Here is a 25,327-nt window from a genome sequence, read left to right as displayed (position 1 = left end):
CGTTAAATAAAAAATGTACAAAATACAACTTTGGTGATAGAAAAAGAAAGCAAAAGCCAACAAAATAGAATTGTTTGGTGTGTCAGTCATATCTGTACAAGCAAAATAAACAGGACAAAAAAAAAATCAATATGTAAAAGGACATGATGTCATAGCTGGGAGACGCACACATACAGAATGAGCAAGAGAGGAGGAGGTGCTTCCAAACAGCCAATCGGAAATGTCTGCCTCTGATCCTCATAATGCTAAAGTGGTCTGTGGGGCGCTTGTTAACTCTTTTACTTACATAACAGGCCAGCAAAGGAGAAAAGCGGTGGAAACGTGAACAAGGACAAAGTAAATAACATTGATTGGCACACATGCACTTCTGTACAAATATAACAACAGTTTTACAGAAGCAAGCAGCATTAACACACCAGAAGCACAGAAACCGGGTCAGATTCATGCATTTAGACCCCCACCCCACACCTCTAAAAGGTACCTTGACCACAAGGTGGTTGGGAAAGAAGATTGCACAAATAACACACGTTTTTGTTTATGTGGGTTTATATTAAAAGGGAAATGATCTCCAGGTAGGTAAAAAAGACCAGTTATTGTGTAACAGTCTCGTTGGGTTAAGCAAAATAATTAACAACAAAAACATAACCCTTAAGCTGCTTTGTCTTTAACCAACATCAATGCCCCTTTTTTTGCAGCCTAAATAAAAAGATAAAAAAGAAATGAAAACGATCAGGCCATTTTGTCCCTTAGGTTCCATGGTCTTTGTGCAAGTCTGTGCACTAAGGAAAATACGTATGATTAAAGGCCCGGGAGACGTCTTTAAAAATGCCACAATAAAAACAGGAGAAAGTGTACCCCAGCAACAAACAAAAGACGCAGGAGATCCCCAGCAGAGCTGTCCTCTATTTCAGCACTTGTTTGTGGCGTGAGCAAGATGTCTGCCCAACCTGCTCACTGCTCGGGAACTTTGTGCTTTGTGTGCGTGTGTTTGTTCCATCTTTCTCCCGAGGTCACGGTACAGTTCTTCTCCTCCAGCTGGTGTGAGACTGGTGGTGGTGTGGGAAAAGGGGAATAGCACTGGGCATCAGGAGGTGCCATACATGTCTATTAGGACCTCCACCACCGATACTACCTCTTGGTGACTTGCTTAGTGAAAGCCTTGCTTTCTAAGTTTTCCATTTATAAACCTCGGTGAGGGAAAACCAGGAAGCACCATGTGTGATGTCTACAGGCAGTCTGAAGCCACTTGTTGCCTTCTTGGAGCGTCACTCATAGTGCTATCAGTCTGAGGCAAACACAGCCACAAGCTTGCTGGAAGGTTAGACAAGATAGACTAAGGGTGGATTTCCTAGAATTGTGCCTGCCGTAGTGTGTCCTGATTGGTTGGATTATGGACTGGGGAATGGGGAGACAGCTGCAGTTTAGTTGTTCTCAAACAGTGAGAGAAGGTCATCATTGCTGTTGTTGGGGAGGTCTGGAGGATCCAGGTAGGATAGAAGCTCATCGGGGTTAGTTAACTCTGGAAGCAGCTGTAGAAAGAACAGAAGAAATGCATTAAATGTTTGTAACTACTTGTCACTAATACTGTATACTGCTCATCACCACTACTAAATTCAGGATAACTATGCTTGACGTCATTTAACACGCACATATTTATGTCTTTACTATCTCTTCAACGTTTAAACATTGGGTAAAATGGAACTGGCTAAAAATAAGAGGATTGTTGTATCTAGTGTGACGTCCACACTATTTACTGATGTTACCTCCTGTTTGCTCCATTAAGATGTAGTAGAGGGAAGGGCAAAAATTGATTTAAAAAATAAATAAATGTTTCTTCCATAGTGCAGTCTTCTCCATCTGCCTCTGTACCGGTCATGTTTATACTTTGTGTAAAGATACATATGTGGGCTGCATTGCTACCCTCCTCCTAGAAATGCTAACGGCAGTCTTTAGCTTCAATATCTCCTGTAGAAGCATGCAGTAAATGAACTCAGAAACTGCATTCGTTCTGGGTGTTGAAGCCATCAGATCAACAGACCAGAACCACCAGAAAAAAAACATTTGGAGCTGCTCTTGAAAATACCTTTTCAGCCATTACTAGAGCAGTTAATGCATTCTTACCAGCCCCATTAGGGAAAACACACACAGTGTCTGGACTGCCCTCAGTCATGGTGCAGGCTGTCAACTTTCCTCAGACTAAAGAAATCTGAGCTCAGGGAAGTATGGAGGGGCTCTAGTATACTACCCTGTTTCCCCGAAAGTAAGACCTACCCCAAAATAAGACCTACTACTATTTTTGGGAATTGCTAAAATATAAGACCTACCCCGAAAATAAGACCTAGTTGTGACCATTCCCAGGGCCGGTGGTGGCATAAGGGGGAACTTGAAGAGCCGCGGGAGAGAATCAGCAGTGCCAACGAAGCCAGCGCTAGAGGAAGCGAGGCGGCACCGGAGGGAGCAGAGCCGCCCTGTCACAGGCGGAGGGATACCACATGCACTCCGCCTGTGAGGAATCCATAGTGAAAGCGCGTTTCGCTCATTCTGGCCAGTGATTGGTTAGCAAATTGCTCTTGGAAAGGTACGGCACCCCTGATCGCCCTGATCACCATATTTGTGTACATGAATACATGTAGACTGTTGTACACGAATAAGTGTGGCTTGTTGTACATTTAAAAAAATAAAATAAATAAGACCTAGTGTGTTTTTTTGAGCCAAAAAAAAAAATATAAGACAGTGTCTTATTTTCGGGGAAACGCGATAGTTCCTCCACCATGCTATAGAAGGTGGTTCATTTTACTGCAGGGCTTTTACAGCATCCAAGTGATTTGATTCCACACATGGTAAACCTGTGACAGGCTGAGCTCAGCATCCAACTGTCATTGGTTCCCAATAGATTACTGCTGAGAGTTCACTAGAGTTCAAGTGTGAGGTAATTTCTGTGTTCTGTATTCTTCATAGAAATATATACAGAGGGTAGCACAGGCCTCTATTAGCAGTAGACTGGCTGCCCCGTCACAGACAATAAAGCCACAACTGTGAATCTAACCCTTGGCTCCAATGCACACAAAAAGGAGAAATGCATTTTGGGCAGAGTTGCGCCTTATTTAGACAGACTTGTAACCTGATCGCAGTACTTCATTTTTACTGAAACATTGCTTGGAATAGCTAGATATTACCTAACTAGATGTATTGAGGAGGTGATTAGGACAGCGTGACTCAATAAGAAGAAGCCATGGCCTCTCCATTAGAGAGACAGTAGACCAACATGTACATGGCAGCGACCAGCAGTCACACTACAAAATATCAAGAGGAGAAAATAGGAATGACTTGACTGCTTACTCTTCCCAGCTTAATTTCTGTTGATTGAAACAGCTTGCAAGTGAAAGTAAAGTTCTGCAACATGTCAGAAACAGGGAAACAAAGCAGCCAGAATGATTTATTCCAGAGGGGGGAGGCCAACCAGACTGAACTAAAGACTGATGGGCAAGAGGTCAGAGAGGGAGGAAGAGTTTGGAAGGCTCAATGTGAGTTAATTATTATCATGAAACAAAGTAATGAATATGGTGCCCCGAGTTGTGAAAACATGTGGAAATAAAGACCTGCAATGTTTGCACCCTTCACCTTTATATGCAGCATTTACCTTATTTTCACACCAATTGCGGTGCATTCCAGAGCGGTAGCTGCTGGAATGCACCGCAATCCCTCACACTTCCCCCTGCTTTCTGGGGTGGGAAGGGGTGTGACGGTGCATTGAAGTCAATGGCACCGCAGCCACGCCCCCCCATGTCCGCAGTGCGATCGGATGCGTGGGAAAACATTGCCTGCGTTCCACTCCACTGTAAACGCAAAAAATAGAGCAAGCAGCATTTTTTGCATTTGCAGTGGAACGGAATGCAAGCAATGTTTTGCCACGTGTCCGATCGCACTATGGGGAGGGAGGTCGTGGCTGTGGAGCACAGGGGTCAGGAGTATGTAATGTACATTCCAGTGTTCAGACAGTAGGGGTTAAATGTACACAACGCACAAATTGCAGTCATCGGTACTATGTAATGCATAGAGCGTAGGGGTCAGTGGCATTTAATGCACACAGGCATGGGTCTCCAGTATGTAATGTACAGAATTCAGGGGTAAGGAGTATGTAATGTACAGAGTTCCAGAATATCTATCCCCAAGCATAAATCCCCCACCCCCTACAAAACCCCTCACCTTCACAAGCAAAAATCCTACCCCCCGCACAAATCTTACCTCCCTCCCCAAAAACATCTTTGTCCTTAACAATAACCAGACCTCATGCAAAGCAGCACCAGCTCAGAGTGAGGGAAGCTTCTCTTCGGCTGACCCATATGACATATCCGAGCCAAGGTGGAGCCTCAGCTCCGCACTACCGCTTTGATAGGAGGTCTGATGAGGAGCAGGACACTTTGCTGCTATGCAACAGTCCCAACATAGTGGCTGGTGACATGATACGTGGTTGTGCAGGGCATAGCTCACTCGGAGCACAGAGGAGGAGACCTGGGGCATGTGCCAATAGTGCCTAGCGCTAGCAACAACCAGGCACACTTTTTTCTTTCTCAGCTGACATGCAGTGTTTATTAGTTGTTGTATGAGACTCCTCCAAGTGAGATATAGCCCCAGCGTATATCTGATGATTCAGCATCAGCAGCAGAGAGCAACCATTAGCTCCCTATGTGCAGACTGATATCATATGGTCAATTTTGCAGCAGCTACAAATCTTATATATACAGCTACGAATGACTGGTGTGCCATGATCACTGGCAGCTGCATTGGAGAACATGAGTAACTAAAGCTGGTGATTCTGCTGCTAGATTCAAATGCTGGAAAAAGTCGGTCACTTGGAATATCAGCACTATGAACCTTTCAGTGACTGCAATTAGTTTTCTTCCTAGCACCAGAAGGCTAAGAAAAGGGATTCTGTAGCTGCTACAATTCCCTGCTGCAAAATAAATGTCCGTGTGACATTAGCATAATGCTTCTGTGTGGTTGTATCAAAATACTGTACGCCGTGGTCCATGAGATTCTTGTGATTGCAGCCCAGAAGCTCAGGAGACCCGCACTGCATTCACAGGAAATGTGACAGGCTGCAGAATTTCCCAATAGTTCTAATCGCCCCTTTTATTATGGCCACTTCACCTGCAGATATAAGCCGACATTAAGGCCTCATTCACACACAACGCAAGAGCACAATTGTATATTGCATATACGTGCACTATATGCAATCCCAGAATGCATCATTCGTAATAGAAATTTTAATGAACTGTACGCGGGTATGTGCGTAAAATAAGCAGAAATAGGCTGCCTGGACGCATCTCGGTTCTATTCTGTTTTTGCGCATTTTTTACGCTACGCAAATATACGGCTCCATACCCAGCTATGTGTATGGAGCCATTTATTTGCATATGCTGCATATGTTACAGTACGCGCATATATGCACGGCAGTGTGAATGAGGCTTTAAGAAAAAGATAAAGCAGCTTCCTTCTTAACAGGGATGACCGCTGCCAGCAGCACCCCATGTAATGTAGTTTACTTCACTGTAAATCAGCTCACTCCATATAACTTTTTAAATAACATAATAGAAATATAAAATAGTGGAACAGCAGAGGTCATGCCTAAATACTCCTATGCACCTTTGTAATGCCACAGATGCTCAACTGCTGTTTAAACTGCACAAGCTTTTCACCTTAAGTAGTAGAAATACATGGCTGTAGTATTACTAGATGTAGTAATTGAAAAGAAATATGTAAAACCTTTAAATGCCACAGAAACTCTCCAAAGTCCTATTTATGGGTCCAATTAAACTGCATTCTTACATTAGATACAAATGACAGTCTTGACATATCTACTGTCATGGAGTCACAGAAGCGCCACAGTGGCCCCAGATACCCGAGTACCAGATGAGACTGTATTTTCCCACGTAAAGAGGATCATCTCAATAGCTCATGCAATATATAGATAAATAATGAATAAACTTACATCCAGCGATGGCTCTGGCATATCAGGGGGTCCCTGTCCACCAGGCTGACCTTCTAATACCGATGAAGGGTTAAAGGCCATGTCCCCATGCCCATGGCCAGCAGCTTGTGGTGGATGTCGAGATTGAGGTGCTGGTCCACCGTGATGTAAAGGCTGCCCAGGCTGGCTTCCTGGGTGAGGTGGGTGTAAGCCCTGAGGCATGGCGCCATGAGGCTGATCAGAATTTCCCACATGAGGAATCTGCAAAGGAGAATAAAGAGGAAAAGACTTATGACCCTTTCTCAATAAATGTGTCAAATAAGAATGTTACCCTGAAAAGGACTGTAAACAGCGCCAGCACCACTTACAGAGTCCTGCATGGGGTGGCTGAGTGGCTTGTCCAGCGAAGACATCCCTCCGGGCATGTCAGGGGGGTGCGAGAGCTGGGGCCCATGCATAAAGTCGTTCATTGACGTGCCACCTGGCGCTCCATGAGGGAAGTCAAAGTTGCCATGACCCTGATAATTGTTACCTAAAATCAAATGAATGAATGAAGATGAAAGAATGAGTCTTACTAATTCCACTGCTTGTGGTTCTGCAGGTATTACTGGGCAAAGCATCATAAGCCTACTGGACACTGGAGTGCTGACAACAATCAGATTTAGACTGGAAAACAAGCAAGAAAATGTGTACGTATGTAGAATTATTATGGGACATCATGCTGTAGTATAAACTGCTTTTCATAGAAAAATGATTCTATAGCATATCTAGTAATAAGAATATATTAACTAGAGCGAAAGAGGAAAAGAATTACGGTATCCTATGGCCTGACCTCAGCTGGAGCAGTGACAGGATCAGACTGACTAGAGTCTTGGTAGGCCATTGTTGGCTTCTGAGGACTGCTCAGCCTCACTGAGTTCAGCTCTAATACTCTAATACAAATTTGTTGTCAACTACAAACATTGCTTTAACCCACACAGCCAACAGCTATACTAGTCACATTATAGAAAATAAACACTAAAGAAAAGTCAGCTCTGAATTGGGTCATGTGGTTGAAGGGATCCTGTCATCTGCAGAACACAGGCAAGTCTTACCTTGTCCAACATACTCATTGGAGTTCCCTCCACCAGGGGGTGGGGGCAAAGATGGATATGGTGAAGGGCCAGGCCCCAATGCTGCAATCATCTCCATAACATTGGGCATGATCATCTGACTGGGACTCATAGTCTTAAACCTCTTGGAGGGTATCCCATCAGGATCCTCCTTGATGTGAATTTCTGATTTAATAGCTACCGGCCGCCAACTGCACGTGGGATCAATGGTGACTTCTTCAAACTCTGAGCTGTGAAACAAAAAATATGGCGTTTGCATACCATGTACAGGAACGGTAAAGAATGCACCCTGCATCATTTTACACCATTTTGGAATATCCAAAGTGGCACTTACTTCTGTATTGCATTCAGGATGCCCCACATGTACTGGTCCACCTCCAGGCCTTCTAGTAGGGCTGTTTTACTGAAAGAAAACAATAACATATTTTAAAAAAAGCTAAAAGCACGACAAATAGTTTATTTTCCACATGGCCGGCATCTGTTATTTATATCTAGGAATGCTGTATATTACGACTGCTCTAACATCTAGGATGATATGGAAGGAATGTATGTTTGAAGTGCATGGGAGTGAAAGAGCAGACTTCTGATAGACACTTAATGGTGACGTGTCACTTGGTGTGAAATAACAGACAGAAAATTCGGGGGACAAATATTGTGGAAGGTGGAAGTGACCAACTGAGGATCACTTCACAGAATCGTTTCAGTACCTCCATATGCCTGAACACAGAGAATTACTGACTAGACCTTTTTCCTCAAATAATCTCTTTACATTGATCAGATTTGTGCACTCACTTGCATACAGGACACCTCCACGTTCCCCGCTCACAGTTCAGCTGCAGATAGGATTCCAGGTCGAAGCACTGAGTACACAAAGAGGGAAAACTTGATTTACAATACAGTACAAGTGATGTAAATGACGATGATTTGTCACGATAGGTCTGGACACCACTATTTGGAAGCAGGAGACTGGTGTGATATACTGACCTGTACATGTTTGCAGTCATGTCCCCGTGCAGGCAGCTGGATCCGCCTGAATGTGATCGGGCATTTCAGTGAGACTTTAATCGCCGTCTGCTCTACTCCGTCCTCTCCATTTAGTGCTGCATTACCAGACGATGCCGCCACGCTGCTGAAATTCCTCTTTACTGCAAAGACAAACAACGGTGTGTCAAAGGAAGCAGCTATATGGAGACTTACGACTGTGGGGCCGAGCTGACCTCATTTCCCACAGCAACCAATCATGTTCGGCAATGCAGTGTGGGAGACTGGTCACTACTTGCAAGGAAGAGTTTCTTCCTTCAAACATTACCTCATGAGGTTTATGGTAGACCAGAGGTGGGCAACCTCAGCATTCCAGCTGTGGTGAAACTACAAGTCCCATGGGGCATTGCAACACTGACAGTGACAGGCTCGACTCCCAGAGGCATGGCGGGATTTGTAGTTTCCCCACAGCTAGAATGCCAAGGTTGCTGACCCATGTGGTAGACATTTCACATGAGAACTTCAACTGCTGCAAACTATATTTTTTTCCTACATTTCTTCCTTTTGGTAGGAATGAGAGTTTGTTCACATAGCTCCTATATATTCTTGGCTGGACAAATGTCTGCAGTGACACAAGGTGATGGCACATCTAGGAACGGGGTCAGCCTGCACAGCACTTGACACAGCCATGAAATATCAATTGAGGAATGCAGCTCTTCATTGGCTGTAGAGATATGCTGCAGAGGAAGCCATTAAATACATTAACCATATTTGTATATAAATCCTACACTGCAGGCAAACCGCTAAATACATAGAAGGGGCTGTTTTACCTGCCAAAGGATGTTCATTTCTATCCATTCAGTTCTGAGATTAACACAGTACCGCTACATAACACAGCAAGTAGGATGACACCACATTCCCACTGTACAGTGAAGAGCAGCAGACTGACAAGGTCATCTTTCTACTCCTGTGAGCTTGTTACTTGTCAACATTTTTGCATGTGGTTCCTAGCACTTCCCAACCCTCTTCCAGTCTGAACACAAATTCAGGGACTCACACTAGTTCTATTTGTAGAAAGTACAATTAATGAGTTAATAATGAATACAGAGCTACATTAAAAGGTAATTTTAGTTTCCCACCAAATGTCCCAAACTGAAATGAGCCCCACAAATTGGTGCTCTCTGCCCCCTGCCCCCCCCATCATACCTTTGGGGGAACCAACCACCGTTACCTCCACTTCAGCCAGCGTACGATCCGTACAAGGCACTGGCATTTTGAATAATGCGGTCACGTGACCACACTGACCAATGAGAAACGCTTCTTAGCAGCTGCATCAGGAAACTGGAAGTACCATTTATTGTGTGTATTTATATGTGTTCAGCTTTCAAATACACCTTGGTAGTCCTGACACTTGTACACCAGGGCCTGTGTGATGATGACAACACTTTCTTAGACACTTATATTGTAAAACATACAAGTAGAGTAGTCTTACTTTTGGTGATACAATGTTCTGCTGGCAGAAGTCTCTTCTTCAGCAAACCCTGGAGCACTGACCGTACTGAAGGCCGATGTACTAACTGCAGCACGAACAAGTGTGACTGTGGGGGGGAAAAAAGATCCATTATAGTCAGCCTGAATAACAATATCACATCAGTATGAAATAACATCTATAAAACCCAAAAAGGCAGCATCGCTGTTACAGGAACCGCGGCCAGAAATAAAATCTATTTCCCAAAGGAAGCACCAACAACACTAAGGGGGTGATCAGGGTAAAGAAAGGAAAGGGCAGTATTTTTTTATTTATATAAAAAAACGCAAAATATTTCAGCATAAAAGAGAACACGAGACAATTCCAAGATCAAAGAAAAGTTCAAATAAAGCTAAAAAGCCCCGAGGTGTCCGTAGTGATGTCCTGCACAGAGCCTGCATGTAGGTGAAGTGATTGGAGAAATTGGATTTCTAGAACACTAGCAGAGGAATTCAATAGTGTGTTTGCACCAGAATTCTGCCATTAATGCAACCTGCGCCAAATTCTAAAACATCTTTACTGACTGCTGCACCAAATTCAGGTAGTTCTGATTTGCGCCATACTTCATTCTTCTCATTCCAGAAAAAGATTACAGAAATTGGAACTTTGTTTCTAAATACCATTTAACCCTTTTGCTGCCAAGCCCTCCGGAACGCTTTACACCTCAGCTGGCCACACCATTTTTGCAATGTTTCCCATTGTTTTAAATCCCTATAATAAAGAGATGGTGCTACTAATTTTGTAGGTGTTGCGATAATTGCGCAAATGTTTATCAAATCAATATTAATCCGATAAAAATACACAATTAGCACCTCCTATTAAGTTTCAGGGACTTTTTACACCTGAGATTGCGTTATTGACTATTGTACCGGGTCCAATTAAAGAAGCCAAGAAAGGCCTATTCCAATTTTTCTTATTTGCTGCAAGAACAGTAATAGCTAGATATTGGAGGTCCAAGATACCCCGCAAATTAAAGACTGGGTTAAAGAAATGAACTTTTTAAGAAGCATGGAAGAGTTAGTAGCGCAATCTCAGGCTAGGTACCCACAATTGATGGCGACATGGAATCCATGAATAAAGCTTAACATTGCTATTTTGTGCTTACCATCGGGGGAGGGGGGGAGATGAGACTGTGAAATGTCCTTTTTTGTTTGGTTTGGTTTAGGGTTGGGAGGGGTTTGGGGGTTCTTGGTTTTTTTTTTCTTTGTAGCCGAGGTCCTTAAGGGGAAGAATGGTTTTACCACTAACGGGAAATTTATGGTGGCTGTTCTATGAATATTTTTCTTTTTTTTGTGTGTTGATTTTGACCGGTTTTCTTCCCGTGAGAGTGTCTTAACATTATTGTCATATCCAGAAATAATAAAGAAATATTAGACTTGAAAAAACACACAATTGAATTAATAAAGCACACTAAAATCAGTATCAGTGCACCTCTACAAAAAATACTTTTCTGACTAAATCTAAAAGATAAAACTGTATTGAGTTGACAAGAAATATTTGTAAATGTCAAATTGCACCTTTTTGCGAAACGGTAAAAAAAGGAACACAAAATTGTAAAAAAGCAGCTTATGTTAAAATGTGTTTGTGCGCTGTGCTGGTGTTTGTGTGTGGTAAAATGATACAGGCGTATATTTAATTGCAACACAGCCTATCGTCACAACACTTCACAATGTGCTTCACAGTTAATGTTATTTATCAAGCACTGCGATGGGTTCTAACAACGCACAGCAGCACATGTGCATGGCATATACCACAATATGGTGCACACTATTGCACGTGCATGTTATCTGTGTGGGGGGGGGGAGGGGCTTCTGGGAAATATCAGGCATTTCCCTTTTAAAATAGAAAAAGAAATTGAGGACACAGAGTTCTCAATTTCTTTTTCTGCAGCCTCTGTTCTAAATGAATGGAAAACACTCAGTACAGAGGCTTCCCATTCATTCACAAAGTGTTGATCGTAAAATATTTACTATCATCCAGTTTCTGAATGGGTAGAAGCCTCTGTACTGAGTGCTTCTCCCCATTAAAAAACCCATAAATTAACTGATACAAAGCACTTCCTGCTCATTTATAACTGGGGACACATAGTACTACAGTATGTGTCCCCAGTTGTTTACATACACTGGGGTGATCAGCTGATCACTCCCGTGTTTGCTCTGTACACAGAGGATCGGTAAATATCACAGATATTTACCGATCCCCTGCTCGGTCATGTACAGGGACGCGGTCATCCTTAAACTGACAGGATCACAGTGTCTCTCCTTCCCGCGGCTCCTCTCTGCACACCACTCGGCTATCCTGATAAGCGGCTGCCTCTTCTGCGCCCCCCTTCCTGTCAGCTGCAGCTGTCCATTTCTGCTCGGATCCCAGCTGCCTCAGCCCTTACAAGTGGGGGAGAGCAGCGGGGATTCGAAAAGCATAGAGCGGCTCCAGGCGGGGAAGAGAAGGTGATGGCTGCTAGCAGCTGTCGGCGGCAGTGCTAGTGGGGCCGCCCATAATTTTGTTAATGGCTGTCATCAGCGGTTTATCAGCCGCTAATGACAGCTTTATTTTACAGAGGAGAGTCAGGAGAACCCTTCTGGTATAAGTTCATGATCGCTAAAGTGACCATGATCTTGTGGCAGGAGAGTAAAAGCCAATGATGTATGGCATACTGATGTGGCCAGCTGCAAGCGGTTGTGGTCTGCCGTATGCCATACATCGGTGGCAGAGAATAGCTCTATCTGTCCCCAAAAAATGGTATAAAATTCATTTCAGTACAGCGTTGCATGATGGAATAAACGTCAGTCAAAGTATCGCAGCGCTGAATACTGAAAAATGGCCTGGCCAGGAAGGGGGTCTAAACACCTGGTCTTGAAGTGGTTAAAACCTGCTATCTAGATGCGGTGACATTTTGGAGATGTTGGGTAATACTGACAACAGAATGCTGTATTCTTTTTAGTTTACATATAGGAAATCAGAGAAGACGAAGCCAATGTCACTTTATATACAGTCTTGTGTTATCAGCTTTAGAATAGGATTTCAGTAACTACAACACATGACTTCCACAGTAATATTTATCACAGATTTAGCAGAGGATGGAGAAGGTAACACTTACACAACAACAGGCAGTGACAGTAATCTGGATGGTGTTGCGGCCTGGCTGGCAGACATGTTTGAGGTGCAGAGGTTTGTGGGAAGTCTTGTTGTCACCCCGCTCAATGGTAAGGGGGGTGGCATTGACGCTGACTTGTACAGATGCCGGCCAATTGGTGTTCATCTGACGGTCTTCATGGTGGTAGCATTTAAATTGCAGTTCCAGGTCAGACCTGTTTAGGATAGCAGGATGGAAAAATGTTTATAAAGCATATTATTAGAATTGCTCCTAAGTTTTCTAGTTATTTCAAGGGAATGTTTAGTGGTATTCTACAGATATTTTTATTTAAATATTATGTTTTGGAGGGAGTAAACAGTTTTTCTTTTTAGGCAGGTATGTCATATTTGCCCCTTTTGTCACCAGTAAGCAGCAAGTGTGCGTCTGGTACCCCAATGCTACAGATAGCTGGTTTACTGCAGTGTTGTAAGGTGAATGAGTCAGCTGAATAACTCAGAGGAGGGACACATACTTCTCCTCAGTTATGCAGGCAGAGTCAACAACCGCAGCGCTATTGCTGGGCTTTCTTACGGTATTAGACAGCATACACTGTAGCAAAGCACCCCATATTAAATGTTAATTTGTAAAATAAGGATTTTATACGGGTATCAACATTTAAAACAAATTTAAATTATAAATGACCAAAATCACTATAATTTTCCTTTAAAAGTCCTGCTTAACACTAAATCAATAAGCACAGCTAGTTTAACTTATAAAAAAATACTTACCTCCACATGAGGGTCTGATGGACGGTCGGTCGCAAGTGGAACACATGATTGCTGACGGCAAGGTTGTGTTCCAATCGGAAGGGCTCCAATACTACTCCATCCCGCACAGGAAACGTGAGACGCAGTTCATCAGTGTGGCTGGCTGAGATCGAAGAAGGAGAGAAAGTGTGAACTTTCCCTTTTGCATCTGCAGTGCGACAATGTAAACAAGCGTAAGCAAAGGGTCACTGATGCAGCAACATTAGGAGCCCAAAACAACTTGCAAATATTACATAAATAATGCTATATGAGGCACCTGGAAAACTGATAGAACCTTTATGAAGCTCATATGTACATAGAAGTCTGTGCTCACAAAGAACTAATAGGAGCAGAACGATAAGTGTATTTCCACTTTTGCAGCCAAATTTAAGAAAACCTCCACTATTTAGTATGTTTCCTATTCACACAGTATACCTAAAAATACATTTTCATGGATGGAAACTCAGGCTGTCCCAATATAAAGACCAGGGACAGACTGAGTTTCCCTTCTTTAACATACAATCCTTCTTGACCTTTAACCCTCTGTTAGGACAAATGTTGTTCAAATCTAATTTACAACTGAAAATGAGATTAGCACAGACGGGGTTAAATATGTTAACAATAACCTGCCCAGCATCCCTTTGCATTTTAGGGCAAAACTCAGTACAGAGAACAACATTTCTTTCAAAATCATGTGCAAGCAGTAATAAAAAAAAAGTTATGACAGCACTATTGCTGACCAGTGTTCATGGGACTTATTTCACCCGGTACAAGAGACATTTCGGTCACAAGACTTTTTTGGCAAACCATGATTTGGACAAAAACTAATAGTCACTTGAAAAGGGGTCACTAGTATTATACCTGATAGAGGAACATACAGAGGTACATAGAGGTACAATGACCTTGGGGGGAAAAATGGGAATTTGGGTGAAGTTACAGCATCCAATCAGCTGGCTGTCACAGACTGACCTTTTCCTGCCTGCAAGTTGAAACTTGAGAAAAAGCTGGATCATGCTGCATCCCAACTGTGGACATTAGGTGAGCCAAGGAAAGCTTCTCCTGCAGCAGTCAAAGCAGTAGGCAAATTGCCTTTAACCCTTTCCCTGCCAAGGACATGTACGGAGGAACAAAAGTGTTCCTGGCTGGCCAAGGACTTATGCCGTACGGACCTGGAATTTACAGTTCTGCTATAAGCACATGGTTGCTTTATACTAGAACTGTTCCCCGGACTGTCCCCTTCAAATTAATAGCCGTCATCAGCGGCTATTAACGAAAATACCGGTGCTCTGATTGGAGCCGATGTCATCCTGTCAGTTTCCAGATGACAGCGGCTCTGTGTAGCGTGGCCAAACGGGGGATCGTTAAATATCATTGATATGTAACGATCCCTATGTGCAGAGCAAACACTGGAGTGATGGTGTTTGTAAATAACTGGGGACACATAGTACTATGTGTCCCCAGTTATGAATGAACAGGCTGTGATTTGCATCAAAGCCTGTTCATTCAAGAATTTATGAATGGGGAGTAGCACTCACTACAGAGGCTCCTCCCCATTCATAAACTGGTGATAGCAAATATTTTGCTATCATCAGTTTGTGAATGAATGGGAAGCCTCTGTACTGAGTGCTTCCCATTCATTGAGTGCTGGGGCTGCAGAAAAATAAATTGAGGACTCTGAGTCCTCAATTTCTATTTCAAAGGGGAAATGTCAGGGTTCTATTTAGACCCCAGATATTTCACCGCAGCCCCCCCCAACAGTAAAAAAATAAAAAAAAGATTAAAAAATAAAAAGAAAATGTAAAAAAAAAAAAATGTACAAAAAAAACTAATTAAAAAAAAGCACAACCCCTCCCTCCCCCACATAACATACACATATTGACGTGTACGCCATATGCACATGTGCTGCAGTGCGTTGTTACCAGGAGATGTTGAACTGTCATTACACACTGAGAACCCGGCGGAGAACCCTGTCAGTAGCAGGTTGGCGGCCGGCCGTTCCAGCTTTCACCTCGGCTCAGTCAAGCCAAAGCATATGCCTTCGGCTCGACTGAGCCATTCGGCCAACTTCGTGAGCTGTACGGGCTCAAGTGAATAGCCCGTACAGCAGCCCTTCGGTTCTACTGAACTGAAGGGGCCATGGGGCCTGAAGCTAGCCGAAGGATCAGCCGAAGCTATGGCTAGATCCTTCGGCAGCTTTGTGAATAACCCCCATAGTACTGTGTGTCCCCAGTTATGAATGAACAGGCTGTGATTTACATCACAGCCTGTTCATTCATGAATTTCTGAATGGGGAGTAGCACTCAATATAGAGGCTTCTCCCCATTCATAAACTGCTTGACAGTAAATATTTAACCATCAGCAGTTATGAATGAAATGGTAAGCCTCTGTACTGAGTGCTTCCCATTCATTGAGTGCTGAGGCTGCAGAAAAAGACATTGAGGATTTGGTGTCCTCAATTTCTATTTCAAAAGGGAAATGTCAGGGGTCTGTTTAGACCCCAGAGATTTCACCGTAGCCGCCCCCCCCCAACAGTAAAAAAATAAATAAAAAATAAAAAATATGTTAACAAAAATGTAAAAAACAAAATAAAATTATTTAAAATTAAATAAAAAGTGTAAAAAAATAATAATAAAAAAAAAAGGCACAACCCCTCCCTCCCACCACATAACATACACATATTGTGGTGCAAACCATGCACATGCGCTGCAGTGCATTGTTAGAACGCATCGCAGTGCATGATTTTTTTTCTTTAAAAAAAACATTAAATTAACTGCGGCAGCGCATGGCAAAGCTTTGTGACGCATTGCCAATGCTGTGATACCTTGTGTTGCAATTAAATATACACCTGTATAATTTTATCACAACACACACACCAAAACAATTTTTTACCTAAGTCGCTTATTTACAGTTTTGCACACCTTCATTTTTTTACCTTTCCGCAAAAAGGCGCAATTACAAATTTGCTAATATTTGTTATTTTTTAACTCAATACAGTTTTATCTTTTAGATTTAGTCAGAAAATATTTTTTTTTTGTGCACTGATAGTGATTTTGGTGTGTTTTAACCATTGAATTGTGTATTTTTATCGGTTTAATATTAATTTGAGAAACATTTGCGCAATTATTGCAGGGCCTACAAATGTAGTATCACCATCTTTTTATTCTACCGGGCCTGCGCTTTCAGAAAATATATGGTTTGGGGGGTCTTTTACAAACACTAGCAACGCAGCAGTTGAAAATCAAATCAATGGGACAAATTGCAAAAATGGTGTGGCCAGCTGATTTGAAAAATGTTCCGGAGGGCTTGGCAGCGAAAGGGTTAAACAAAGCAGAGGGGGTGACCAAAAAATTCTCTCAGCCTTGGGCCCTATATTGGCTTTCATTGTCACTAACTGGTGAGACGCTCTCCTTATAGTAGCACTTAGGAGATGAGGCTTGTCCTTACTACAGGCAAAAAATATTTCTAAAGTAAATAAATTTGGAGTGCTGTGGGGCTTACTTTCCATCTGTCACACATGTATCATACATTAGCACTAGATGATACCAGGTTTATATTATTTGCTCATATTTGCATGCAAAGCTTACAAACCAACATAAAAAAATGTTTTGCCATTATCCTGTTTCAGCAAAACACTCACTTGGTGGTGGAGGTAAAGCGCTCATGTTTGGTTTGATGTCTGGAGGAAAGGGAGGCTTGACATCTTGACTGGGGGACAGGTATGGAGGGATACTGCTGCCAGGTGTCATGGGTGGTGTGGGGTTTCCCGGAACAGGTGAGTGGGGGTAATTTCCAACAGGGCCCGGTCTGGAGGGCTGCAAAAGACAAGAAAGGAATAGAAAATGTATTTAAATGATGGCATTATCGGCTTAGACAGCCTCATATTCATCTCTGCACTCTGTGGTCTGAAGTCAATGATAAGTACAGCTTTAGTAAATGTTATTACTTATTGCAATCTGTTGTCATGTTATAATGTATAAAAAGAGAACATTGCGTCTGACATACACTATTACTATGTTATACAAATATCCAATTTTATAATAAAACACAGAGTTGGCTTCAGATTTCCCTGCTGGTCAGGACCCATGATAACATGAATTCTCTGAAACAACCTACTACTGTGTCTTGTTCATAATGGCACTGATATAAATAAATAAAGTTGTAATCATTATTCTCAGCACAGGGATGTATATCCACAGGGGTACAGCTAAACTCCTCTGTGTCCTGATGCAAATATAAACCAGACATCACTACAACATCCCTTCATAACTCCTAACATTATCCACCATAGACACCCATGTCTGACACAGTGTAACAGTGTAACAAGTCTACGAGGCCAGCTCAGGTAAGATACTGCATGCAGTAAATTGGGTTTCATAAGATTACATTTCCTCCCCACTACTCTGTGGCTGCTATTGTTTATTATGGTTGTTACGTTGTGTATTTTGCTTTGGCTATGCATGACTGTAATGACAATATGTGTGTTTTTGGTATAGTGCCTGCAGGGTAAGCACACAGACAGCAGGTAACAAGCAATCATGATTCTTATCATAAATCCTACTGGTCACTATAGTTTAGATTATATTGAATATGTAATGTCCTAGTAAGCAGCAGACTGGTGGAGAGATAGAAGAGTAAGAAACAGGGAAGGATTTTCACTCTAACATTTAGATTAGTGTTTTCCAAACTTGTCCCCATTGCCACCAAGAGAATTGTTTTCCAGGATGTGGAATTGTTCAAGAAACTTTTGGACGATTTCTTAAGGGACCGTAATATACAGGGGTACAGGTACTCCTAGAATGAGATCCTAATAGGTTGGACTTGATGGACTAATGTCTTTATTCAACCTCAAATACTATGTAACTATGTATGTAACTTCACAAGCACTCAGACTTAGTAATTTGTGTCTGTGAATGTGATTTAGCTTCCCATTAGGACAGCCACAGAATATAGAAAATCAGTGTGGCAAGGTTTAGGTCCAACCAAAATGTGTCTTCTAGTTATATATGTAGTAGGGTAGAGTTAGAGCCGCTGTCAAGTTTTTATTGATGTCTCATTGAGTGACCACTGAGGACTTGTTCCTCCTCATGTCCAGCAGACATAACTGTGAGACAAAATCTCCCCAAAGGGAGGGGAGAGGGAAGTCACATCTTTGAATCTACAGCTGGGGCACAGGCAGCCATAAGAAATATGAAAGAGTCTCACCTTTCCTCATGCTAAATCTAAACATAGAAAGCCATTTTTGGCTGGAGTTCCACTTTAGGGATAGGCTCAGGAAAGACTGGTTTGGATTTTAGCCCATTTCCAGTCAAATTACAGTATACAAGGTAAAATGTACATGGAAATACTAAAGCAGTAATCCACACTATAGAAAATATCAATTAGCTACATCATCTTTAACAACAATGAAAACATAAATTAAAAGGACAGCTATTTACACTTTCAAGTGAGTAAAATCACTTAGAATGATCTTTCCCGTCACAGCAGATATGTGCCAAAATTGCTCTAGCAGCGACAAGTTTGACATGGTCTATTTTGCACTCTTAGTACATTGCATGGATTCAGAGAGGCAGGACTCCCACCAGTCCACACTGGGGTCAAGAGACCGGGATTTACCCTCTGATGAAGTGATGCAATGTGAGCTGAGGGTCCAGAATTGTTTATACATACTGTCATAAAAACAAACTACTCCGTTAAACCCGCAAAAGGTTTTCTGAAAAATGATTTGTGAAAATACTGCAGGAAGTAGAGGTAAACATTGGAAAGTTAAAAGGACAGCATGCCAGGATACAGCGCTACACTTGAGGGGTTAAATTGGAGATATGTTGAGTTTCCTTGTACGGTTTGAGCAGCTTCAAAAGCGTATGGACCGGGGTGTCCAACCGAAGAGTAGGTAAACATTACCACAGAGATTACATTTCATATTACAAGTAGTTGTAAAATATTGTACCGTGTTAGTCATCGATTAGTGCAGAACATTTGGAGTTTAAGTCATAACCTTTATTGGATCATTTAAGTTATTAAAGATTCATGCTTTTGGAATCCCTTAGATCTCTTCTCATGCTTTATATATTGTATAAAGTCTGACAAAGGGATCTAAGGAATCCTAAAAACTTGCATCTTTAATAACTTAGGTTAGTCAATGAAATGTAAGACAAACTCTAAGCGTTCTTAAAATATTAGCAGTAAAAACAGAAAATTTCAACAGCACACAAAGCAGAAAATTCAGTTTGGCTGCAATCTGGGGAGATATAGTCTGGGCCCTGGTGCGCCCTTCATATGTTCTCTCATGGGAAGATAGCTTTGTTTGTATATATAACCTGAGCTCTGGCCATGGAAGGCAATAGAACAGGTTTCCTGTAATGTCTCCCTCCCCAGCAGCACAATTGTTTCCCGTAGCTTCAGGTACTGGTACAGGTCAGGAGGAGTATGTGGCACGCCTGAGCATGCTGATTAACCCAGAGCTGCCACATGGAGACTGAGGGAGTCATCGGTCACATGTAGGCTTCTTCTGGAGCTTACATAGGACATCCTGTCTTTGGCCCCTGATGGCAGAGCAAAAAGGTATGTGCAGCTGGGAAGGAGGACATTATAGTGCCCTGCATGGACAGAGCACAGGTTCACATTAAACTCTACCTGTATGAAAACAAAATCTAGCAGGCAAAGTAATTAGCGCATGATCAGCCAGCTCCTAGATTAGGATTATTAAAAACAACCAATCTGAATTTTCTATGGGAGAGAGGAACCACCAATGCAGCCAACTCTTGAGCAGACTTACAACAGACATAATAAAAATGTAATGCAATTATTTTCTGCTGTGCAATAAAGAGATATCCAGTCATGTGTAATGCTAACAAAATGACAAAAAATGATCATGCTCCTTCAGAAGTTTTAAGAAACAGAAATCACCCTCTTAGCCACCCAAACTGATAAAATAGTGGATGATTGATTTGGTATGAAGGCACACTCACCCCGTTCATACTGCCTTGGCTATAGCTATTGTAGCCGCTCCCAGAAAAGTTGTTATTTTGTCCATTAAACTGCTCTGGCTATTAGAAAAATAATAATAATCATGAATTAAAAAAATGTACAAAAATAATGAGGAAAAGAAATACTAGAACAAAAAGCAGCTTAGCAAATTGTAAGATATGAGATGAACTGTTAAGGAGAAGGAGCCTGTACAATACTGAGATATAAATATATATTATGCACAGGTGGGATTATTTGATGATTACCAGGCAACAGAATAGGTCACTTTCAATGATATGCATATTATTAGTGAGGGGGAAAATATGCACCATTGCATATGGCTTTCATATTCTACATCTTCCATAACACATCCCAGGGTAAATAATATAACAGCTGACTGTGGCTTCCTTCAGTGGGTAAAAACATACAACCCATGTTGTATCCCAAAGCACTATTACAAAGTTCCTGTATATGGCAAAAGAGACTGAAGAATTTATAATGTTGCAGAAGCCATTAAATTCTTCTAAAATGTGGGAATTTCCTTTAATAGAATTTGCAGGATTAAACCAGTCTTGGGCAAGCTGAGCTGGAAGAGAGAGATCCCTATTAATCAGAGTACAAAACACTGATGCCAGTAATCCTCATTTACTACAAGCAGAACCCTCTCACGCTGTAACGATTAGTGTACACAGGCACTTTTTCAGTGTGTGGATTCCATTTACACCGAGTTCTCTTTATGGCTGTCTGCACTTCACACAGAAGTAAAGAGAGGCACATGGGCAGCTGGAATAAGCACCAAATAAAATATAACAGGCCATTTGCTATGTGGTGACCAGTACTTATGTAATATAGTGCAGACGAAGCCCTCTGTGTACAAAAACCCTGAATCATTCTCACATGCAATGGGCAAAGGTATGTACCATCAATTGCAATATGGAAAGGTTGGATGGTTGTGGAAAAATGGCTGTGTGTGGGGGGCCTGTATATAGAGGGTGAAAGTTCTTATGTGCTCATTATCTTACTTCTGGGAGTTTAAACTGCACTGTTTCTGTGAGAAGGTTTGTAAGCAAGACATATGGAAATAATAAAACATAAATTCATCACATGTCTGATCCGAGAAAAGGTGCCAGGTTGCCATTAAAACAATCTGTCAGTCTTTCCCTATATTCTCTGCAGTGACAAGTAAAAGCCTTCTCCCAATAGCTTGTCACCGCATGAAACTTAGAAGCCTGCGCCCCCAGCCCAGCGTACTTGACAACCAGTGACAGGTCTGCTAGGGCTCAGCAGATGGGGATGTGTCAGTTCAGAGTCTGCTTTATCGTAGATGTATTAGCAGCACTACAGGGCTGGACTGACTGCATGGATTTCAAGAACAAAAAGACCAAAAATATTAACCTGGGTCTTTGGATATAAAATAGACATAAGAAGGGTGTTGCATATGAAAATTAAAGTATGAGGACCAAATCAAATGTAATACTTTCATATTCTTCCTTACCAACAGTCATGTAAAACATAATCAGACCACACTCCACAAACCGTTAGTTACCTTGTAATACTGCCCAATGGCAACACTGGGGGGCGGGTACTGCCCTGTGCTCTGCTGTCCTGTCATCCTCTGGCCTGGGTAGTTTGGAGAAGACATGGGTCTAGCAGGATTTGGACTCGAGTACTGTCCAGGCTGACTGGGAAATTGACTGCTTGGTCCATATTGCTGGCTGCCATAATTTGGCTGAAAAATGAACACAAAATGTCATGTTACAACTCGTCATAAAACACATTTCAGAGAATTTCTATCTTGGTCAGTAACAAAGCATCCAAGACCTCAGAATTAAAGCTATACAATGTAAATAAATATATAAGACACAAAATAAGAGCCGTGGAGATATATATATATGTGTGTGTGTTTTTTTCGCAAAACTCAGCAAAGTGCAATCAACAACACACCCCCTGCCCACGGTGCAATTGCCTGGACCAGAACATGTGGTACTGGAATGCCCTCTGTTCCAGTGCACTATTTTTTCTGATCGCACTGCACTGGGTGGCAGAGCATTGCTGTACCACATGTTCCGGTGCGGGCGATCACACATTTGGGCGGGTGGCATGTCTGCAGTGCCATTGACATGAATGGCACCACCACGCCCTGGAACACGACCTGGCTTGATTTATGCAATCCAGTGCGTTTTGGGCTGGAACCGTGCCGGAACGTACTGGGTATGATGTGACTGGGACCTTTATGCAAAATGGAGTATCAGTGATATATTGTAATCCACGGGGTATCTTCCCAGATAGCTGGGCATACAGGCTTATGCAGCATCAGCTCCTATGTTACACAAATGTATAAGGTTTCATGGTGGACTTTTGTTGATGAGGTCTTTGGTCATCAACACAGTTTTTGATAGTTTCAGTTTTTGTTCTAGCTGCCACATTACAGGTTCTCGGAAACATTTTTAGATCTATAACAGCAAGTCTTTTAACCATTGCATTATTGCCGGCCTGTCCTCTGGCTTTCCATTTTGTGCAGTTTCTGTGGGATCCAGTGGACGTTCATTTAAATTATATGTGAATATAATAAATACATTTCCTATTGTTTCTCAGATGACATTTTCTGAAACGTATTTTCCCTAAATTCACTTGACTTATTAATTTGAGAAATACGGTATTCTGAACTGACTATTTATATGGTTGTATATGGTTTTGAGGTAGATTCACCATATTGGAGGTTACTGTTTTTTTCTTATTTTGCTCCTTTTGTATATACATAAAAAAAAAAAAGGTAATTTAAGAGCAAAGCTTAACAGAAGGTTACCCATGACCTTTGCAAAGGTACTGCAATTAATGAGAGGGCCGAATTCCCTTAAAAACTATTTTGGATAAAGACAACACAAGAAACTTCCTACATTTAAACCCTTACACAAGTCTGTGTTTTGGAGAAGATCTAATATATCTCTAGAAGAGTCAAAGAGTGAGATCTTGGCACATGAATTCCCATGTTGGATCACCTGCCACAATCATCATGAGGTCAGACTCTTCCTGATGGATTCTTAACATATTTCATATTATGGAGAATTCAATAGGAGATGTGGCAGCATCAAATGTGTGATGAAACTCATAAAACTCCACGGCAGACAGGATCAGAACCAGGAGCCACGATCTCACATTTGCAGTCAACAAGAGATATAAGAAGTAACTATTACATAAATATCACTTTTGGGAAATCCGGCATTTGGAAGGAGAAAATGTCATTGAGCTTGTACAGACATTGCAGGTCACTATACATCATTGTAACATACAAACTTGCAGCTCCCATGTTATAGATGGATACTCTGCAATCAGACATACAAACAATGGGGGACCCTCCATTGCTCACCTCTCCTGGGTACGGCCTTTTTATGCCCTGCATTGGCAATGACTGAGGCCTAGGGCCAGGGTAGCTTTGCTGAGGCATCCTTTGGCCATGTGCGCTGAAAGGGTTCATGCCAGGCCGGGGTTGATTCATTCCCATTGGTGGGCCACTCATGTTGGAAGGTGCCATGTTGGGACCCATCCCAGATGGGTTCATATTCCCTGACATTGCAGAGGGCACTCGTTGGCCAGGCTGGTTCATGAACTGACTGTTGTAGGCCTGAGCAGGACCCATCTGGAAAGAGGAACACACCTTCAACAAAAGAAAGAGAAAAGAGTAAAATGCAACATGCATGTCTGACAAAGATGAGCAGCAATGGTATTTGACAGTTGCCAATGGACACTGGAGTCCATAAATGTGGGACACATCTGCAGCAAAACTACAGCAAACATCATGAAATACATTCATAGGTTACTTTAGGTACGTCAGCTTCTATATACTTCTATATACTTAAAAAAGTTGAGTTCACTTGAATAATATCTACTAGAAGAGGAAATGATGAAGTAGTTCACCTCAAACTTAACACATTTATTCTATTATTTTAAAGAAAGTGAACGCACAAGCAAATATACATATACAAGGTTTTTCATAACCAACATACAGAAGGAAAAAAAACAGCATAAAACAAGCAGCAAACAGGACTCACTGGGCCGTACTGGTTCATGTCCTTATTCTGGGTTTCCTGCAGCGCTGCCACTGTGGCAGTTGCTGTAGCGGTAGCAGTAGCAGCTGCAGCAGCAACAGCAGCTGCAGCAGCAGCCGCCGCTGGCTGAGTGAAATCTGAAGGTGGTCGCGAATGAGATGGGATGCCCATTCCAGAGGGGTTATTGGGTCCACCAGGATAGCTGGGAAAAGACAGGTTACTTACATTTTTATGAAAATAAGACAAGAAAAGAGCATATATGTTATATAATCCAACATTACATAACTGAGCACTATTCACAAATAAGGCTACACAAATGATCAAAATAATAGAAAAGGCCAGTAGGAACAGATCTCATGTTTACAAGTAATCAGCATTAACCTAGTGTGTTGTGAAATAGATCTGAAAGTTGTACCTTAGTGCACTATTTCAGCAGTAAAATCTGGGTTCTTACCTTCCTGCGAATCCTCCTCCCCCTGGATAATTTGGGCGTCCGTACATGCTTTGTTGCATATAGGACTGGCTGGATGCGCCCTTTGTGGCAAATTGCTGCTGTTGCCCAGCAAACTGAGGAGAATTCATGCCAGCACTATTGCTGTTCATGCCAGATGCCATGGGGTTTCCAGCTTGATTCAAAGGATTGTTTGCATTAACCATTGGGTTTCCCAGTACCTGTAAAAAGGAAAAAAGTGAACATGCATTGTTGATGTACAAGACCATATATAAACGGACAAAAGACCAAACCACATCCTTGTTTATGAAGTCACAACAGTGATACTGTCAGTTATATAATTCATTGCATCTGTGTTATATATATATATATATATATATATATAAATATATA

At 42.0% G+C, this 25,327-nt stretch overlaps 1 protein-coding gene across 4 annotated transcripts in view; it reads right to left on the bottom strand.

Annotated features, from left to right (window-relative positions):
* Positions 1 to 712: 712 nt before the first annotated feature.
* The window catches only part of ZMIZ1 (zinc finger MIZ-type containing 1), a 239,931-nt gene continuing 215,316 nt past the window's right edge, over positions 713 to 25,327 (bottom strand). For all 4 annotated transcript variants that reach the window (XM_018567827.1, XM_018567831.1, XM_018567828.1 and 1 more), the window contains 16 exons: positions 24,938 to 25,155; positions 24,487 to 24,685; positions 23,805 to 24,092; positions 21,984 to 22,166; positions 20,440 to 20,517; positions 17,109 to 17,283; positions 13,454 to 13,640; positions 12,690 to 12,900; positions 9,557 to 9,662; positions 8,068 to 8,228; positions 7,876 to 7,943; positions 7,418 to 7,486; positions 7,066 to 7,313; positions 6,340 to 6,503; positions 5,993 to 6,232; positions 713 to 1,529 (listed from right to left, as the gene is read on the bottom strand). In XM_018567827.1, the coding sequence (XP_018423329.1) occupies positions 1,422 to 1,529; positions 5,993 to 6,232; positions 6,340 to 6,503; positions 7,066 to 7,313; positions 7,418 to 7,486; positions 7,876 to 7,943; positions 8,068 to 8,228; positions 9,557 to 9,662; positions 12,690 to 12,900; positions 13,454 to 13,640; positions 17,109 to 17,283; positions 20,440 to 20,517; positions 21,984 to 22,166; positions 23,805 to 24,092; positions 24,487 to 24,685; positions 24,938 to 25,155 (2,703 nt within the window). In that variant the 3' untranslated portion in view covers positions 713 to 1,421. The remainder of the gene's footprint in view (positions 1,530 to 5,992; positions 6,233 to 6,339; positions 6,504 to 7,065; positions 7,314 to 7,417; positions 7,487 to 7,875; positions 7,944 to 8,067; positions 8,229 to 9,556; positions 9,663 to 12,689; positions 12,901 to 13,453; positions 13,641 to 17,108; positions 17,284 to 20,439; positions 20,518 to 21,983; positions 22,167 to 23,804; positions 24,093 to 24,486; positions 24,686 to 24,937; positions 25,156 to 25,327) is intronic.

Source organism: Nanorana parkeri, unplaced genomic scaffold, assembly GCF_000935625.1.
Source record: "Nanorana parkeri isolate BGI_ZX_2015 unplaced genomic scaffold, ASM93562v1 scaffold1100, whole genome shotgun sequence".
Lineage (NCBI taxonomy): Eukaryota > Metazoa > Chordata > Amphibia > Anura > Dicroglossidae > Nanorana > Nanorana parkeri.
The sequence above is the reverse complement of the archived record's forward strand: the minus strand, read 5'-3'. Positions and strand labels throughout refer to the sequence as shown.